The sequence below is a fragment of the Linepithema humile genome, chromosome 1 (genome assembly GCF_040581485.1).
Source record: "Linepithema humile isolate Giens D197 chromosome 1, Lhum_UNIL_v1.0, whole genome shotgun sequence".
Classification (NCBI taxonomy): domain Eukaryota; kingdom Metazoa; phylum Arthropoda; class Insecta; order Hymenoptera; family Formicidae; genus Linepithema; species Linepithema humile.
Window position 1 is genome coordinate 5,586,082 of NC_090128.1, and position 13,601 is coordinate 5,599,682.

At 42.9% G+C, this 13,601-nt stretch overlaps 1 protein-coding gene and 1 long non-coding RNA gene across 6 annotated transcripts in view; one reads left to right on the top strand and one right to left on the bottom strand.

Moving 5' to 3' along the window:
- The window catches only part of LOC105679894 (MAP/microtubule affinity-regulating kinase 3-like), a 316,827-nt gene that overhangs the window by 119,936 nt on the left and 183,290 nt on the right, over positions 1–13,601 (top strand). The window contains exon 1 of one of the 3 annotated variants that reach the window (XM_067361176.1): positions 5,716–6,208. The exons of the other annotated variants lie outside the window; for them this stretch is intronic. Coding sequence (XP_067217277.1) covers positions 6,023–6,208 — 186 coding nt within the window. The 5' untranslated portion in view covers positions 5,716–6,022. Of the gene's footprint in view, positions 1–5,715; positions 6,209–13,601 lie in introns of those variants that run through there. 3 annotated transcript variants of the gene reach the window in all.
- LOC105679896 (uncharacterized) overlaps positions 1–13,601 on the bottom strand; it is a 203,571-nt gene that overhangs the window by 6,201 nt on the left and 183,769 nt on the right. The window lies entirely within an intron of this gene.

The following is a 13,601-nucleotide window of genomic DNA, read 5'->3' on the forward strand; positions in this document are numbered from 1 at the left end:
GGTTTCGACCGTATTACGATAAGAAATTGTGGAAGAGATTTCTACCTCAATCCGCTGAGAAATCTATTTATCTATTTACTTTAATACGATTAGAGATCGTCTCGTTTTCACTTTCTTCCATACTTTCGCGTTCTCGGTCGATCCGTGTGAAATAATTTTAATCGCACGTTCGACATCTCTAAAAAAAACACCATGATACCGACGGGACGTGACCAGATAAGTGCGACGCGATGGAAAGCCTGTAAACGCGCGAGAAGAGTTACATCCTCTCGTAAAACTCTTAATACAACCGGCAGCAGGCGGATAGTTGCTCAACATATTCCTCGTAATTGATAGACTAATGGCATCGCAAGTGGGTTAAGTGCACGAGCTGTTGAAACTTCGATAGAGAATGAAGCAATTACGGAGAGCCGGGAACTACGATAATACCTGGTTCAATTAAAACGGGAACCTGGGCTGATAATTTCGCGCAGCGATTGGCAAATCGCGAGGCGGGCGAGCGTATAAACGGGCCGCAAAAAAAAAAAAAAAAAGAAAGAAACGGCGCGCTCGCGCCGCGAAGCTGCTCGCCGTTCGTTTACCTTTAACATTCGCGCGTCGTGTCGCGCAACGTCGCGAAATTAGTTAATCAGTATTTAAGTGGACGTTGCACGCGCGATAAATATAACGCGGCGGTTGCGCGCGCGCTCGCACGCTGATAACCAATAATCCCGGCGAAGACGTGAGCGAATACGAGCGAATGGCACGTGCAAGCAGAGATAATGCGAGGCCACGCATTCTTGCGAATTTATAAATTTAGCGAGCGCGCAGTATTATTACGTCGATCGATGAAGAGATCTATTTTAATTACACGTAATTAATCACGCAAGAAAGAAGAAGACATCTATATATTTTTTTTTTTTTTTTTTTTTAATTAAATTCAACCTTGCTAATAGACATTCTTTTCCTTTCCCGCGTTCGTACGCTGAATTGCGGATCAGATGCATCGCGGACGATGGGGACTTTTGCAGACGACTTTTGCTATTATTGATACACAGTATTGGCGTAGCTATAGAGACCCTCGATGGAAACAGAACCGAGTTAATGATGGCGATGCGAATCGATATAATGCGCTCTCTGTCGTGTCGACGTTCCGCATTTTACAGCGCGCGCGGCAGCGCGGGGAAGGGGGTCAATTAAAAGCTGTTTCCATCGATTGCGCGGCCGGCTGTCTGATACGCCGATAATGCGATGCACTCAGATCGGTCGGCGCGATAAATTAAATGCGCTCGCGCGAAAACACACTTCGTGACAATAAACGGCGATCGTCGGTCCCGATGTTTTTCAGACGACAGCCCCGATAGGGGCGTACGCCAAGTTTTTACAATTGAATTTAAATAGCTCGGCAAATGTTTATAGACGAGCTGAGTATGGGCGCGCGAAGACGCGCCCGTCGATAATGTACGGCGCGCAGCGGTACACCGCGCGCGCGCCGTTATATTTCAACACGCTTTATCTTTTTCACGTGGCTTAGCGTACAGTATGCACGGTGCAATCTAATCGCGCCCGCCTTATCCGGCGCGATGCATTACAATACGTAGAATGGTCCGGCATCAATTTCTCTTGCAACTCGGCACTGACGTGTTAATTCCTGCGACGTTGCTACTCGCATGCGACTTTTAATGCGGACATTAGAGCGCACTTTACACGGATGAAATTTTTATTACAAAAGCGAGTAAATGCGTGGAATGTGTCAAGTATTGAACGGATTCTTAAAGTTCGTCCTATGAAAAATAAAATGCGATAATATTTTGACTGAATTAATTTATAATGTGGCACCGTGCGTCTTGTTTAACAATTCGAAAGATTTTGAATCTTGATTGACATGCTGGAAAATTAATAATAATCAATAAGCATCAGAATTTTAATGCAACAATCAGCAAATGAGGATTAACTTTCTGACCTCTGGATTAATGTTTTTGTAAAGAATCAATTTCTCATTCCTCTTTGTTGCGCAGTTTCTAGCGGGAAGATTTCGATTCCAAAAGAATCACACTATCAGGCTATTCGATTACGCTTATTCGACTATTCCGCGCGTTATCGCGCAGGTGAGTCACGCCTGTCGCGGCAGCTGCCAAGGTAAAACGTTTCTTCGAACTCGATGACAATTTCTCAGGGAATATTTAATCGTTCTATCGGAAATCTCATTGTTGATAATGGATAACCGCTGCGAGCACGTGCTACGATAGTGTTGCGCGGTGCACATGTGCGTCTCGGGATGCGTACGCAAGTAGTACGCACTACTCTTAATCTTGCGAGCGACGAAGATGCAAGGGAGACTGCAGGGACGCTGTGAGAGACGATCCGGGAACAGAGTGAGATAAAGATAGAGAAGTAGAGAGGAAGAGAGAGAGAGAGAGAGACAGAGAGAGAGGAACAGAGAGAAAGAAAGAGAGAGAGAAGCGACTACGAAAAACAAGATAGAGCAGAGTCAGCGTGACGAACATCTGTGTGTCGCCGGACACGTCCTGCGACTAATAAATCGCTACTTATCGATCGCCGCTTGTCGTTACGCAATAAGATGTATTAGCATAAGATCACTGAGAAATCTATTTACTGGTGCACATATTTTTTTTATCCATCTCCGCTGGTTCTCTGACTACTTTGTCGCAATTCCACGAACAGCGTGAATCGTTTCTTTGTGAGTAAATTACTTATGTAACAAATTGTGACAAAAAAATATATATAATATACATAATTCAAGAAAAGAATGTATAAATATAAGATTTATTTATTATATAAATTTTTATTTTCTCTTTTTATAATTAAACAAAATAATATTTTTCATAAAAGTCTATATAACAATTAATTATATTATATTACAATGATATTCTTGCCAATTAATTTAATTTATTTTCTTTCAATTTTAAACTTTGTTCTTATAAAGGCACTTGTGTAATAATTATATTTCTCAATATATCTTAGAGTTTTTTGAAAATGTATAATTTTTTTATCGACAATTAATGAAACGTTATTAATGAAAAAAATGAAAGAAAAGCAATGCGCGTTATTCCCGTATTGAATAGTGAGCAGGGCCAAAGTGCGAGACGCAATTACGGTACGTATGCCGTCTTTATCGCGCCCTGTGAATCATCTCGATCGTTATTGTCTTTCGACATTATGTGCGCTATCTGGGTTTTCAGGTCCCTCCTCCGTCATCCTTTTTTTCTCCGTTTCTCCGCGTTCTACTATATTTTCTCTGCGTTTGCGATATACCGCGATGCGTGTGCACGCGCTATTTTATCGATAAGAAACTCTCAAGTGGCTACGCCTGTATTTGGACTGCAAAAAGTGTTACATTTGCAGAAGCAGCAAAAAAGTTGCGGGGTAATGGGATCAAGCTGAATATCGTTTTGCGAAGGCGAAAATTAATTCAATGTCTGAATATTAATCTTATCTCTCGGCTAAGCAATATATTTATAAAAATTATTATATCTCACTTGACGTATGTGCGATATCCTTAATTCCTAATATCTACTATCTGTTACAGGAAGAAAAAGTGCGATAGCTAAGATTTCTTATAATTTTGTAAATATATCGAGACGCAAATGATTTTTAATTTACGTATGAAAGAAGCCGAAGATAAATGGAAAACAGCGAAGCTAGATTACACTATATGCTATCAGTGTGTACACTAGATGTTCTATAAGTGATATTAATTAAGAAATTAGCGTATTAAAAAACAATTTATTTCTAAACCGATAAGATGTTTTTAAACGCAGTTCGACATCTGTGATACCGTTCGAAACGAGTTGCGCTTCGCCGAGAATACAAACCCAGCATTGTCCTGCCAGCATCGCAAATTATCACGACCTGTCAAAACATATCTCGGCTCGCGCATTATCGATCTCTTTCCAAGACGGGTGAGTGGGTCAGCCGTAGTCGTGTGACACAGCGAATATGCGGGCGGGCCAGACTCGGATCGCGTTGCAGCGTCGCATAAACGTCTATCAAGTAACAATCGAGACTATATTTCGCAGAAGCCTGTCTTTTTGTTTATCTGCTCTTCCTCACTCCGTCTTGTTTTTTCTCTCAAAAATTTCTAACAATTTATCGCGGTCAGATTTTTTATTGTTATCTGATGTACAAAATAATATTTATTTTAAAACTTATACAAATTACGTATCTTTATATTTTTTAATGAAAATTTACAAATTGTTCTAAATAAATTTTTTAATATTTATTTTGATTTTCTTGTTATTTATAAAAAAATCTTAGTGCTATCTAATCTTATTTTTAGCGAGAGAACGGCAGGGGGAGATGAAAGTGAAACGTCCAATACTATCCTTGGGACCTTAGTTCTCGAGTGTAATTAACTTTATTAGACCTTAATTAGTTAACTTTATTTATTGCTCTCTCGTTTCCTTTCCGTTTTTCTTCATTATCGAAACTTTGCTTACCACTATAATATCGCGCAATTAATTTTATCAATTAGCGCGTTCGATTAGAAAACTCGCAAACGGACGTCGAATACATTTGCACGCGATGATTGAGGCGATTAAATATCGTAAATAGACTACGAGCGTTGCGGATACGACGAAAGTCGCGAGTGTGAGAAAATATGCAGCGGGCATCGAAATTTTTCGAATTTCTTACACCTTACTCAACGGTGCGTTTTTCTTTCGCTTTCGCTAATAGCGGAACTCGCGGCTAATCTTCTAGTACGGTTTTGCCAAGGCCGCGGCTCTGACTCAGTCCGAACAGCTGTTTGTCATAAAGAGCGCGGGAGATATCCGAGTCCTGCCTTAGATAGCGACTTCCTGCTGACCTCGCTGCACTAGCATGTGCAATTAACAACTCTTGGCGATAGGCGACCGCGACGCGCTTTTCGATTTTGCGTAATTATCATATCTTTACCGTGAACTCACCGCGAATACCAAATCTTCTACAAGCAGATATCGTAGAACGGAATAAAATATGCCGATTACATTACTTCGAAGTATCCAGATAAGCATTGATTTAATTAAGCAGTCAGTCGGCTACAAATGTTTTAAATTTAATAATATTATAAATGAGCATTTAGCTAGAATAGTGGAAAAATTATCCGATGAAGATAAAATTCGGCTTATACTGATTTCACAATTATTTCGGTATGTCACAAAGTTTAATTGCCATTGGCCATTGCTATTCTACATTGAGGATATTATCGCATTGAAATGTACGTATTAATTGCCTCGCGCGCAATTGTAACCGATGAAAGTACAAATATTAGTGGGACAGCGTTTCCGCACGATGTCCGAATATATGTATTATGCCGCATGTAAATGCAAAGTACCCGCCGATTCGCTCATTAATGAGGCAGAATTTAAATTGTGCATTAACATCAAATGCGCACGATTAACTTCGCTGCACGTCATAATATCGTATATTTCATGATATCAGAAGCTATAGCAAAATAGATACGTTTTTAAGTTATCATAAATTATCATCATCAAAAACAAATAAATTTATGCAGTTTTTTATGAGATCTTAATTTTTGCACTTTGAGGAAAGATTTTAAGATTTTTTAGGCTGATTTTATTTTTAAGAATTTTATTATCGAAAGTTTTTCAAGAAGTAGACTTTGTAGTGTATACCAAGCCTAATTGAGAAAAATTATTGGATGGAGAAACATCTACACAACTTAAAAAACAAAAAAAAAAAGAATAATCATGCAGGATCCAATCGACACGTCGAAATAACGCATTCGAGCGTTTCGCCAGTTGGCGAGGATGAAGAGGGAAAGAGAAGGGAAGAAAACGAAAAGGACAGCTTTCTCGCTGCAATCGAGATCTCGCAATCGCGTACAGCCGTGAAAATGTCCGAGTCACGCGAGTCGCGTATCGTCCGTATCGCTTCGTATCTCGCAGGGACCCGATCTTCGCGGTGATAAAAACGCGTGTGTATACCTTGCCGCTCGCACGCGAAATCCAAACCCGGGGTTTTTCAGCGAATCGCAGTAAAACTGTCGACGATTCTCGCATGCCGCGGCGTTACATGTGAAATGACGCGTACGAATCCAACGGAGAACGGCAACGGCAACGGCGGCAGCGGCGGCGGCGGCGTCGTCGTCGTCACGCCCACGAAGAAATCCTTGGTGCGCATCGGTAAGTATCAGATGCTGAGGCCCATTGGCAAGGGAAACTTTGCGCGCGTCGAAGAGGCCATCCACACCGTCCTCGGAGTCAAGGTGAGTGTGATAAACTCGAATCGCCGCCGGGAGCAAGCGGCGGTGGCCGGAGCAGCCACGAGAGGCCCCGCGCAACCTCGATGCGTAACTCCATCCGCGCGCCTCGGAAACGGAGAACGCTCCTGCGCCGCGCGCGAGAGGCGAAAGCCGCTTCCCTCGCGGGACCGACATAAATCTTTCATCCCGACGCGGGACGTAACGCGATCGTGAGAACGCGCGCGTTCGGCGTCGAGAGAATGTTCTTCACCTTTTCGAATGGACATTTTTCCCGCGGGATAGTCTCTAGGATTAATTGCAATAACCGTTTCAGCACTCAACGCGTTCATTACACATGAAAATAAGACGCAATAAATTTACCGCACGTTATTACCGCGAAAGATTTAATTTTGTGCGCATTGAAACACGCGCGGGATGCGCAGTTTAAGAAAGAAAGAAAGAGATTTTTTTTCCAAGATTTCTACTATTATTCTAACGCGTGTCTGCTCCACGGACATTAGGCAGGTGTAAATTTATGCCCCTCGTGAATTATGACTGAACTCTGACAGACGTAAATACGTCTTTTCCGCGTGTATTTTCCCGAAGCGATAATCTGTTTAAGTGGCTGTTGTTCGTTTTAATTGCGTATTGCAAAAATTATTCTGCATAATGAAACGCTTCGGCATTTAACGGCCGATGTGAAGTCGTCGCGTTTGGTATTTCAATGAATAATCTCGATATTATGTAACACAACACGTGTCGGTCGGTTGCTCCGTTTTTACTTTTATCCAGAAAGAATTGTTTCTGGCTTACGTCAGGCTAGCAACCGACTGGGTCGCCTATTCGTCGAATTAATCACGCCACGGTGCGCATCAGATGTATTTCCGGCACGGACATTGAATCATTCGTCTGGAATTCATGCACCGAATCTCACGTAAATAAGAAAGACCTCCCAGAAAATGTTTAAGTCGTATAAAATACCGCATGGCGCGCAGAAAGGACAAAAACTTCAACCTACAGTTGCATCCATCCATTCGCTCTCTAGATTTCATCCGTTACGTACGATTTTTTCTAGACACGAAAATGACGTAGGTTGAGCATTTGGCGGACGTTGCTGCGCGATGAAAGACGAGCGTCAGATTTCCGAACGTTTCCTTTTCTTTGTACCATCCTAAAAATCAGCGGGGTCTCTTATGGGAACCTTTCTATTAAAATATTCCTTTTGAGGATTATCTGATGCCGGATCGATCGACGATCACGGAATCCAGACTATGTCGACCGTGGTGGTTCGGGATCCATTCGTGATTTATTCCGGTGCTCGATTTTAATTTGTATATTCTGTCGATGAGAGTTAGATAGCCTATTCCGTAAGTAGATAAGTATTAAAGTAAATCACGAAAATAGATTTTTTGTGATAAGACATTTATTTACGGCTCATCAACTTTTAATCTTCAATCTCGATGATCGACAATCTCGATATTAAATTTAACTTGATCGATAAATAAGCTGTTCTTATCTCTATACTTTTAGTTTGAGCAATTTCTTATACTAAATTAAAAATTTTTAATGTTAGACTTTTATTCAAATTTTTACTGTTAATACTTTAATTTTAAATTAATTGATGAATTTTTGCTGAAAAAAATATGCCTTTGGAACTCCTATACATTTTCCTTCATATTTATGACAAAAATTAGAGAAAATAGAATTATGAAAATTACAAAAAATATATAGAAAAAAAATCTCGACAGTCGGCGAACGCTTCTCTCGCGATGTGCGCGTCAACTTTTCCGTTGTCATGATGACATAAAAGTGACATCGTAAAGCAAAACGTCATTATTTTCAGACTGTTAAAATCTTTTCCGTTTATTTTTCGTAATGTATTATATCTAAATGTAAAAAATACTTGGAGCATGTCGTATATTTCTTTTCAACAAACGCAAAAGTCATCGTGGTGGAAGATAATGCTCAAGCACCGTTTACCGCGAAGTAAGACGAACAGGGTGATTAAAGGAGGCCGCGGAAACCGCGTGGTTTACACTACCGGTGGAAATATACCGCTCGGCAGGGATGCGCGGCGAACGTTCGAGAAATAGTAGTCACCGATCGCTACGGGGAAATCGTTTGCGGTTATCTCGCAGAGAAGTCGATAACATGCCGTTTCCGTACAGTTTCTGTTCTATCCCGTGTCGCGCCAGGAGCATTTAATCGCGCTGACTCCGCGCGGTCTGCAAGTTTCATAAAAAATTTCTATACTCCTGATCACGAGATTATATTTAATGACGTTTTCTTCGAAATCCGTCTTCTGATTACGACAGTCAACAGTGTTTCGTTGTTTCCTTCCTCGTATTGTATATTTAATCGAAACAATATTGTGTTTCTAAAATGAGCTGAATTAATTTTGTAGCTATAAATATTTTGAGATAGATTTATTCGTGGACCATAAAAGTATTCTCGAAAAAAATTTTTCTGAGAATGAGGAATTTTTTAAAAACAAAAATGTTTGAAGGATATCTTTCGAGAATATTTTGTGAATATCTTTTGACATTGCGAATGTAATTTTGCACCATTTATTAAGATCATTTTGGGATGGGAAATATTAAAACTTCGTTATGTTTAAGCACACGCTAACCCAATTAATTAATTTTCATCTCTCGGCGATTGTATATTCCGCGATAATGCTGCGTGCATATCAATTGTTTCATATCAGCGTATTCTACGTAACGATAATATACGCATTAGTGTATATTATCAATTTGCGCGTCTCGGGCATCGATGAGAAAATAAGAAATGGAATTAATTGATTTATCGATTCGGTCGTGACCGATAATAGAATGCGGTTCACACAAAACTGCGTATCCAGGCGATTAGCGTGGAAATAGCGTTATCGCTTGTCTTATGCGTGTCATGTTTTGAACAGATAGCAATTTCTTTGTGCAAACTGACGTTCTCTCGTCGGGAAAGATGACAGATGGGATAGGGACTGCGCGGGTTCTGAATATTGTGTAACAGAATATTTTTCTGATTAACCGGTTTCTCCGCCTACATGACGAAAACCGGAGGAGTGGGGTGCTTTTTTTTTTTTGGTTATCCGTTATCGGCGTCGTCTGATAGGAGCGCGCGAGCGACCACGCAACGTACCAATTTGTCGCGGTCGTGTCTACGCAGTTCAAATAGTTTATCATGTTAAAAAGTGATTACGCACTCGTGACAGTAGCGAATACAAAGGAACGCGGTTATCATAGATCAAAGCCGGAGGTTTCGATTACCCCTGCTTTTCTCGCTTGCATGCGCTGTTATCGTTCCGGTATTTTTGCTTGTATATATTTTTTTTTCCACGTAGGTCACTATCGTAGCCGTTTCTCTATTCTATTCAACGACATATCACAATTATCTTTATTAATAGATAGCTTACGCGCATCAAGAGATCGGTTTGCACTTGTACGTCCTTTAACGTTACCTGATTAATTAATTTTTTCCGTTTATCTTTATCATAGAATGCGATCAAGAGGGGAAGATGACTAGTGAGAATTAGTTGTTACATATTATTTTCCAATATACGCATTCAACACAAATGTAGGATCGTGTAAATTCTCACACACACACACACACCCACCCACATACACACATTCTCCCTCTCTCTCATTTATATTTATTTTCCACATAAAGCTGAAATAAATATTTTTAGATTTTTATAGCTATCGAAATATTCGACAAAAGCCATATTTCTGAATACAAGTAGCAATGAAAATAATCTGATTCTTCGTGGATATAAAATCGAGTGATATATCGAGTCTCGAGTCGCTTCGCTGCGGAAACCGCGAGCACTCGTGCGGATTAATCTGGTTTCCGTAATCGCTCAATTTGCAACCAGTCGCAATATGGTTACGGCAGTCCGGTACAGTCGTCGTTTTCATCGAAACGCACAAGGTGTTTCCTCGCACCTTCCTCGCGCTGTATAAGGGAATACTTTCCGACCCGCCGTGACGGCCCGTTGACTTTGAAATGCCATATACGATCCGCGACGAGCACGGTACCATACTGGTGCACTCTTCCTACTGCATCTCCCGTTTTTTTTTTCACATACTAAGATCTCCGTATATATTCTCGGCAAGGCTATATTCAAGTTCTTCGTTCTGGGTGGCGCTTTCGCCACGCCAGTCGGAATCTCGTCTTTTAGTTGCTCTTTATCTTCTACTTACGAGTACCACGTCTCAAACATGTAAACAGCGGAGAATTAGAGAAAAATCAACAGCGGCGGAAATTCAAAATTTTCAAGAGTTTAAAAAGCGCTGGTTCTATTCGTATCTCGGAGAATTTTTTTAATGGATGGAATCTAAATTGAGCGAGCAAAAAATTACTTATATTCCAAGATGCAATTATAATTCCTGCTTCTCTGCAACTCCCGAAAAATTGCGCGCAGTTTCTACAAAGTTTACGTTTGATTAATGCGGTTTTCACAAAACACAAGATATATCGCTTCGGTTTGCGTGAAAGATTCATAAGCAAGACGGTGCGAAATTACTCTGAACGCGCGAAACCAACCTGCGCCCAACTATGGCATTAAAATTGAATCTACCGAGACCCGAGCGAGGGTGTCAATCGCCGGTAGACAACCGCGGCTTCGCAACCTCGTTCGCGTTGAGTTCAGCAACGCGGAAGCCACTGCTAGAAGCTCCGAGCAGATTTCGCCTATCATCACCGAACACTCATCCCGCTCCGTCATCAGAACGCGCTGGTTTTCTCAGCGCTAAATCGGTTTCCCTCGGTGGTTTTCATCGGTATACCGCAACAGCGGCCGCGCCAGTGATAGACGAGAAACACCGGCTCTCATCCGACAGCCGGACTGTCGTCGGTATCGATCCGCGCCGTTCCTCTCCCGCGCGCGCGATGTGTTACATTGCCGCGGCCCCTCCGGCCCGCAACCTGTAATTTCGGTAACCGCAAATAAAACCATACGGTGTGTGGATCAACGTAGTCCGCCCGACCACACGAGAAAGCAATACAGCCGGAGCGGTATCGGATGTCTATAGGATGCCCTTTTCGTTCTCTCGTACCTCCCGCCTCTCTCTCTCTCTCTCTCTCTCTCTCTCTTTCTGTCTTTCTCCCTCTCTTTCTGTTTTTCTTGTTATTCTCTCTCCTCATTCTTTCGCCGATACGTCTCCGTCTACCTAGTCGCCCTCCCGCACCCTCTCAATTTACACGGGGTCCTGATTTTCTTCTCTGTCCTTCTCTTTCCTCGCTTTTGCCATCCTCGTCTCCCTCACATTTTCCGTGTATTTCTTCGACGTGTCTCCGTCTCGTTCTCTCGTCGTATTTAGGCTCTCCTCGTCTCTCCAGGCGTATTTAGCATCGATTATGAGACGACAATAGACCTACCGGATTGTGCCTGCGAGACCCGGCGGGGACAGTGCGTACGAGAATCAATCGGGAACAGGCCGCACAGTCTGGTGGAATGGTCGAAGGAAAGACGGAGAAAGGGAGAGAAGGAGGATTGCAGCGACCATCGGAAAAAAAATAGAAGAACCAGGCCCGGTTTCGAGTTACTCGCATACGGTGGGCCCTGCCATATGGAGGGACCTGCCAAAATCGTTCAGGTACAGCTCACGTCTCTCTCGCCTGTTTTCTCGCAGCAGCCACCTTGACGGGGACGTTCGGTCCCCGGTAGATCTCTCCTTGAACGGCGCGGAGATTTTGTAGGATTTCTCTTTTATTGCTGGAACCTTTCGAAACCTCCATATTTCGAACAACTGCTCCGCATATGCAGCGGAATAGATCTTCGGAACTGGCGAAGTATTTTTGGCCGGGGAACATTGGCGTATCTCGATGATACATTTTTCGGCAAGATATTGCGCGAAGCTGGAGCGATTTACATTCTGTCGCGCATTTATTCCATACCAGAGCACGCCGGTGCATCTGATGAATTGTTCTTCGAACGATTACTCATACCGTCTTCGGTTTTCCAAGAGAGCCGCTCAGATCCTTGACATTTTGCGACAGGAATAATCCGCGGGATTTGAACGGTTCTCGTACAGCGGAAAGTCGACGTATAATTTCCCAGCTGCATACGATTAGACTCCATTGCTCGGCGTTTATCAGTCATTTTTGCCCCAGCATCAAAGCGACCGTGGCCCAATGCCCCCGTTAAGTGCGCCTCTCGAACGCTTGCTTTTTCTCTTTACGTTCTGCAGCGTGCATTGTATGCGCTGCGACTCGCTGAAGGCGATGCGCACACTCAAATAAGAACACGTGGTGGAGAGACTTGATTTTTTTGAAAATAATATCCGGCTTTCCACCTGTTTGTTTTTCAACGCTTATTTTAAAGCATCGATATAGTACTTTATTATGCGAAATTAATCCATCGCTATAATCATATAGTTTCGAGTGTAATTTGGAGCGCCGACAGTAAAAATCAATGGGTGTCTGACGTTGTTTTATCCCCTCCGCGTGATATAATCCGCAACGAATTACTGTAGTTCACTGAATTACAATTGCCGGCGAGCGGATAGACAGCCGCGATTTGCATAATCGATGAACTCTCGCGCGAGCGCGCGGTTACGCGATCTCCCCGTCCCGGTAAGTGATTCTTTAACGATCGTTTATTAGTCCCGAGGTATTAAAAAGTAAGGATCGATCGTCATTAAAGCGATGGCGCAACCAGCCGTTCGGTCGGTCGATCGATCGAGGGAGCGAGCGACCGGCGGTTGGCCGTTTGGCGACGACGGGGACCGTCGGACTTAATAGCCGGGCAATTAACCGCGACAGCCGATACGCGCGGCAAATGAATAAATTTGTACTATTAGTTTCGCCCGGGCGGGTCCCTTTAATCATCACTGCTGGCCCGGGCCCCGAGAAAGGCTGCCGATCCCGCCCGCGCCAGTGACAAATACAAGACTCGCGCGCCGTGTGTGCGCACGTGTCTAATAATTAACTCCGTGGCCCCGAGGTCTTCTCGGAAGGCCCCGGCCTATCGGCAGATATTCCGTGGAATCGGCCGGCCGCAGATACGCCTTTTCCCGGAGGTCAGAGCGGGGCAAAAAATTTAACATATTTCTGGCTCTGTTTGACCGCGGAGTCGGGCCTGTCCGCTCGAGAAGCCGCGGCGACACGTGCCGTATTCTATCTGTAAACCGTCCACCGCGCTTGTTCGATTTTCTCTCCCGACGATACGGCCGCGAGCATCCGTTTCGAGGAGGCTTCCTCGTGAAATTTTCCGTCTCCGTTGCGATGGTGTCGACCGTCTCATTTTTTAGCAAGAACAAGCAGCATCGTTTCGTAAATCTTGACGGTACGATTTTACATTTCGAGGGAAGAAAAATCTTGCGCGTATTTTCGCTGTTGCGTTGAAAGTTTGGAAACATCGTAAGTTGATTGCGATTCACGTTTTAGTAAAAATTTGTTTGCCTTATCGCTGTTCTCG